This window comes from Eimeria acervulina, genomic scaffold (genome assembly GCF_000499425.1).
Source record: "Eimeria acervulina Houghton genomic scaffold, Eah_scaff13, whole genome shotgun sequence".
Lineage (NCBI taxonomy): Eukaryota > Apicomplexa > Conoidasida > Eucoccidiorida > Eimeriidae > Eimeria > Eimeria acervulina.
Window position 1 is genome coordinate 146,190 of NW_013550293.1, and position 6,460 is coordinate 152,649.

Sequence of the window (6,460 nt, forward strand, 5' to 3'; positions counted from 1 at the left end):
TATATATATATATATATATATATATAGATGCAGATGCAGATGTAGATGTAGATGCGCCTATGGTACACAGACACAGGTATAACAATGTTTATATATACGCTTGTGAATGCATGAATACTGAGCATCTCAGATGTATATTTGCGCAGGTATTCACACGCCTGACCACGTGTAGTATACACCTGAGCAAACAATTACATGCTACGGCGTATGCTAGATCCAGGATAATATATGTAACATATGAAGAACCTGACTACAAATTGTAGCCGTACTCATTATGTATATTTATATATGTAGTGCATTATGTAGAACCAAGTAAAGGTCAAGATGGCATTGAGATGGCATTGCATATATAAAGCGTGCATGTATGTGTGCAGTCTTTGTAGTTGCGCAGGTACCGTATATGTTGCGTTTGTAGTAGTAGACTTTCCTTATCAATGTTGCTCGAGTTCACTTGGGCATACTATTCCTTCATTGTGCGTCCATATCTGCTATTGGTGTTTACGCAGGACGTGGACACGATGGCAGTGGACTTGTCGCAACACATGGTTCGCGTTGAACCGGCGGGGCAGTTTCTGGATGTGGCCTACGCCTCGGGCTTCACGGATCCACAGAACTTCAGGGGCCGCCTATTACAGTTCATGAGGTAGTTTCAACGCAGTATATGTAATACATAGTGAGGTGTGGTGCTTATAACGCAGCAGCCTTCGTTTAATGATTTCTGAAAATAAATCCGCAGAGTGTCTTGGCATTTGTTCAGCCAGGGTTGCGTTGTAGTGGCAACAAACATTTTGTGGGTAAAGTTGCTACTTTGTGCTATCATGTACTAAACGGGCGCAGCAACTTACCACTTGGATACATGTATGATTGGATATACAATAGTTTTAACTTAAATTGCGTGGGGATAGGGTTAGGATTCATGCTGCGCCGTAAGTTCGCGGTAGGTAGAAAGTGCTGTTAACAGCGCTGCTATGCTTCGCGGGGGTAGAACAAACTGTACCGTGAATGGCTCGCTGTTCGGAAGTGGGCTGGCTTAGTGTACTGAATGCCATCGTGTTTTGCAGTTCTGGTCGGCGAGTTCTCGATATTTTCAGTGTGCAGTGCGTTCCACCGTGCGTTCATGTTCCGCCGTTGGTGCTACTTCACCCGCATATCTCCGTTTCACTTCAGTTTCGTCGTCTATTACAGATCTGGTTGTTCGATTCCTTATACTTTTTGTATGCACTGATTTCTGCCATGTTTTTATTTCTGGTCGTTTGTGTTACTTCAGCTGCGTACCTGTGTTTCACCTCTAGGCTTCTGCTCGGGTTTGGACTCAGTTGAGATGTGTTGTTGCACTTGGCCTGCATTGCTTTGCCTTCCTATTCTCCATGGTTGTACAATTGTTCAGTGAGTACAAGATGGCGTCTCTGAAGGCTCATATGAATGACGAGTCGCGAACTGCCTCGTCTTGTTCATTTGACCACTTGCGTCAGTCGCCGGCGCGAGCCCATGACTCTGGGGAGAGCAAGCGGTTCGCCAGGGGCGCTGTGGAGACTTTCGGAGGACTCGGGGGGGGCACGGGGGAGCGACGCCGGTCTCCCTCACCTTCGGCGCCGAGTAGGTTTTGCTCCATGTCCGTGCGTGAATCCGGTACAGCTTCTCTTTTTTCCAGCGAGCGCGAGGGTGAGCGGCTGCACTTGAGTAGACGAAAGAAGCACGGCATGCAAAAACGTGAAACAAGCGAAAACGCTCTAGCTCTTGTCGCAACGCAGCCTCCAGAAACCAACGCCAGTCTAGAGGCCAGACTGCCAGCGACAGGTGGACAGAGTAGAGGCAGGAGTTTGTGGGGGAGCTTGCGTTGTAGGTGCGTAGAGTGTAAGCATCCGCGAGACCTCAGCGCACTTGACAACATGGGTTCCGGCACTTCCATTTGCTGCAGGTTGTCTCCCTGCCCCCACCCCAGAGGAGGTACAGGCTGTAGAGCTCAGTCACAACTCCTCCACGCTGCGTTTCGACACGTTGCCCCTGTTGAGGCTGCCCGTTCTCCACCACATTGAAATCGCCGCTACGAACCTTGAGGATACCCTCAAGTTCTACGAAGACGTAAGCAATGCAGCCTCCTGCTAATTCACATTTACTTCACCTTTGCAGTAAAACGTGTGGGAGAGTCGCTTGCGTCGTCAAAGAAAGCAGCTTGGCTCTTTAAGGGAATGGTAGGCGGCTTCTGCGAGTGTAACTGCCCGCCTTATCGTGCCCTCTTGGTGTCTACGTGGCATCGCCTTTCCTTATTTAGATTTTTACGAATGACATCAATCACTTATTTCGGTAGAATGTTTTGAACTCGGCTTTGTGAAGCTTGTCTCATTGTTGTTGTGTTTATCTACTCTCCCGCCTGCCTTCCGCCGTGTTTGCTAGAGTTCTGCACATGCGGATGTACGTGGAGAATTTCTTTTCTTGGAGGCCTACGGTTTGTTGTGTTGTTGCGTGTTCTTCATGAAGGTGCTGGGCATGACGCTGATAGACAAGAAGACCGCCGCGGGTTTTGGCTTCACTCTTTACTTTCTTGCTCTTGAATCTCCGACGAACGCTTCACTCCATTACTGGTTGTGGGTGCAGCGCTTTTCTTCTATCTGCATTAAAGTGAGGGGGGAGACGCAGGGAATGTAGCACCTTCTAAAAGGTTGCGCGTGAAGAGGATCTTCAGATCGCATAAATATTTTAAGTGTCTTTGTTTGTATTGTAGTATTTCCCGGGTCGTATGCTTTTAATTTTTGCTGCTTGTCATTATTCTTTCCATGGGGTCTTTTTTTGTTTCCGGAACTGAGCCATTCCATCATACAATAGTTCCTATAACTGCGCCTTCGCTTCTAGCGCAGTTGCTCGTTCATATGGCAGCCCCATGTCACCAAAGTCTTTGTGCCGCTCCTCTCCATTTACAAACCGAAACCGGTCATGCAGGCCGCCTTCGTTTCTTAACGCACCTGGCCTCTCCTTCCGCTGTGCTGGTGAGCTGATGCTTGCCATCTGGGTGATGTTTCTTGTTTATCAGGTACACACAGACGGCACCCAAGTGGCACCGTACGAAGACCTCGAGCCTTCCGAGTGCGGGTTTTTGGGCATTTCGTTTCTTTGCGCAGAAAGTAAAGAAGAAACACTTCTCAGAAGAATCAAGTCAAAGAACGTCAATATCGGTTTTGTGGATGATGCAGTGTACGGACAGAAGGTCTTGCTGCTAAGAGATCCACAGAACATTCCTATACGCATTGCTTTTACAAATTAACCCACAGGGGTGCATGTACATCTGTATATATTCTTGCATCACTTTATTTACATGTCTATGCGTTCTTCTGACTGCGTATATATTAATCTGCACGTTCGCATCAGCGTAGGTTTGGTTTGTATATTTACGTATATGCCAGAGTGTGGAACTTCGCGCCAATATTTATGCATTTTTAGATTAGTGACTCTCTGGTACGCGATGTACCTGCCAGCTAACGAGCCATGAAGCACCCGGTTTATCGAAACTTCCTGTGGCATTTGGTCTCTTGCCATGATTCAGAGGCCAACAGCTCCTCCCAGTAAACAAGAGGATGGCCATTTGGCAGCGTTAATCAGTGTATTTAAGTTTAATTGGCATCGATTTGACGCGTTTAGAGTATGATTGAAAACAGTACTGGGGACTAGGGGACGCACAGAGGGTTCTTATTATGTCTGTCTTGTGTTATGTTTCTTCTTTGCTAACGACCAAATAGGGTAATGCCGAGCCAACGAGCGGCATGTATGGCTGCGGTAGGGATCCGTCGATAAAGTACTGGACAAGTGACGTACCACACGCACATCAGGCGCTTTTCTCCTTGCTGTTTTTTGGAAACCTGGGGGCTTGCTTTGCTGGGGGTGGGCTATAGAGGGCAAATGGATGAAAAATAACGACGAAATCTGCTTAGGGACTTCGGTCGTTGATGCTTAGTTTTACGCTGGAAGATGACGCCTTGTTATTGCCTGTTTAGTTGCATGTGAAGACCGCTCAACACCCAACAATTTTGTTGAGGCAACGGAAGTGCCCTTTACACTTTGTAGTGTGAGCTTACTGCAATACTTGCGTACATGGCCTCTCTGCTAACTTGGGGTCACTAGGGGTCCATCGCAGATCCAATGTACGGGCGTCGGTGAAGGGAGGGCAGGTTGTACCCCGTACATTCCCCACTGGGTCGCTTGGAACGCCTCTAAAGCCAGACAACAATGGCGTGATTTTGATTACCATACTAGCGGGAAGACGCGTTAACTATGACTAATGGAGACCAGGCAAATAATGAAAGAAGTACCAGCATTCCGCCTGTACACACCCTGTTGATATCTCCAGCACAACACCTCACCGGCCTCCTTCATATTCGGTTTAAGGAATACTTCGCTTCTTTCTACAGCGAGAGCCCTTGTCTTCTATGAAGGTGCTGGCGTAGCCATGCGCTTCTGTTAAGGGAAGGACGCTCTTTGGCGCCAACACGTTCTCCTCCGCATGCATTCATTTGTCCCAGTGAGCTTCTAGCAGACTAACTACTGCTTTCGTCCGAGCAGCGGGTGGCGGTTCAAGAACTGCCAGGGCGGAGTTGCGGCAGAGTATTCTACAACTGGCCGGCATCCTGTACTCACAAGCTCCAAGAGCATGAGCAGTTCTGCTTAAAATGCCGTCAAGCGGGGCAACGCGCAGCTGCACCCCTTTCTGAAGCTTTTTATTGCTAGTACCGATGAGATTGCTCAGCTAAGCAGAGGGACCTTGACTCCCCTTCTCCCTGGGACGCTGTGGGCTGCCTCAGACTGTAAATTGCTTAACTTAGGCAACTATTACCTGTCGAGCATTGCCATGCAGGCAACTGGGGCTGGAAGGGGGGCAAACCATATTTGTCCAGGATGTACGCGTATCTCTGTACAACTGAACCCGTTTACATTTCGAGGTGTCGAAAGAAAGTCAAGCTATATTATCAATAATTGATGATTTTCTTCTATAACTACACACAAAGTGGTCGCGGAACTACTGTGTGGCGTGCTGGTGCGTCTTCATACACGTGGCCGAAGCATTGTGGCAGCGCCAACGGATAACGTCAAGATATGCTTTCACACATTCCTATTCAGAAACAATTGCCGTAGACGACTTTACGGACATAGCAGCAGCGCCTCCGATACCAGAGCACCGGCAGCGTGCCCGCGCTCGGATATAGGCACAGGCGGTATCGCTGTGTTTGCTTTTCTGTTGGTTTCGCAACTTAAGCAGGCCAGCTCATCCGCGGGTATGATGTCTAAGGCGACGAGATAGGTGATCTACTTCCTTCGGAGTGATCTCCGGAAACCCAAGCCCGAGGTGTTTCGATTCGTAATCACAAGGTAATTTTACCAAATAAGTTTTTGTAGAGCGCTTGCTCACAGCTGTAAAGGCGCCATCGGCGGAAGCTAAGCCATTACGTTGGACTGCCTACCGCAAGTACCAAGAAGTTAATTAGAAGCGGAACAGAGATTACTCGGACTTTGCTTAAGCAGCGAGAAGTTTGCGCGATTGAATAGGGAGCCAAGAACGCGAGCTTCTAAGGGATGCAGGGAAGGCGTAGTATGGGCCATTCTCTGCAGTTCCAGGCACATGCTCCAGCAATGAAGACTGAGGCCAGGGCTTTACAGCGCTTGCTTTCATCCCTCTTCACTCTAGAGTACTGTAACGGCGCAATCATAGGCCCCGATTCTAGCAAGTCTTGTGGAACCCCTAGGCCCTCCGTTTCGCTATTTTTTTCCTGAGGCGTTTTCATTGACTTCCCCGCTCATTTGGCCAGCGTGATGCACCAGTTTTCATATGGAGTTGGGCCTTTTGCTCAAACAGTAAACCGTTCCACCAAAATTATCAGTCTAAGTAAAAAACATTTCACGGTGGGGTTTGAGATTCTTTTTCAACGGTTAATGCAGCGCTGCCGCACGGAGAGAAGCAGCCCTTAACCAGCTGGGCCGAGGACGGAACACTAGGCAATGGACAACTACGTCAAAACACATCAAAAACAAGACCACTCCACCGCCTTAGCGGGGAAGGAATAGCTTTTGGAAATTACCCAGATATCGAGGTGGTGGATAATGAGGCTGTGAATGCCAGCTCCGCCAAGAAAGAGGACAGAAGGCAGTCGCCAAATTCGGTACTCATGAAGACGGGAGGAAGTACCAAGGGGCAAACTCGCTTCGTTTGGAACAAACAAAGCCACATCGCATGCGGTTGTCGGTGAGTGGAAAAAAGGCGTAGGAACTGGCGATGCAAGGTTTTGAGTAGCGTCGTCATGGGACAAACGAAGCGTGTATGCATTTTGCTGTCACTTGCAGCAGTGCTTGTACATTGTGCTAGGATCTCCACGCTCGTTTCTTCTTGGCACAGTCACTTCATTTCTCATGCCCACCGTAAAGGAGGCAAGTGCTACTGGGAGCGCTGAGAGGTGCACGCACCCACCGGCAATTCGAC

The 6,460-nt window shown here is 48.6% G+C and overlaps 1 protein-coding gene across 1 annotated transcript in view; it reads left to right on the forward strand.

Annotated features, from left to right (window-relative positions):
• EAH_00003860 (glyoxalase, putative) overlaps positions 1–3,259 on the forward strand; it is a gene marked incomplete at both ends in the record, with an annotated part of 5,332 nt that extends 2,073 nt beyond the window's left edge. The window contains 5 exons of the mRNA XM_013397348.1: positions 507–643; positions 1,388–1,662; positions 1,919–2,082; positions 2,479–2,619; positions 3,029–3,259. Coding sequence (XP_013252802.1) covers positions 507–643; positions 1,388–1,662; positions 1,919–2,082; positions 2,479–2,619; positions 3,029–3,259 — 948 coding nt within the window. The remainder of the gene's footprint in view (positions 1–506; positions 644–1,387; positions 1,663–1,918; positions 2,083–2,478; positions 2,620–3,028) is intronic.
• Between the last annotated feature and the right edge of the window lie 3,201 nt (positions 3,260–6,460).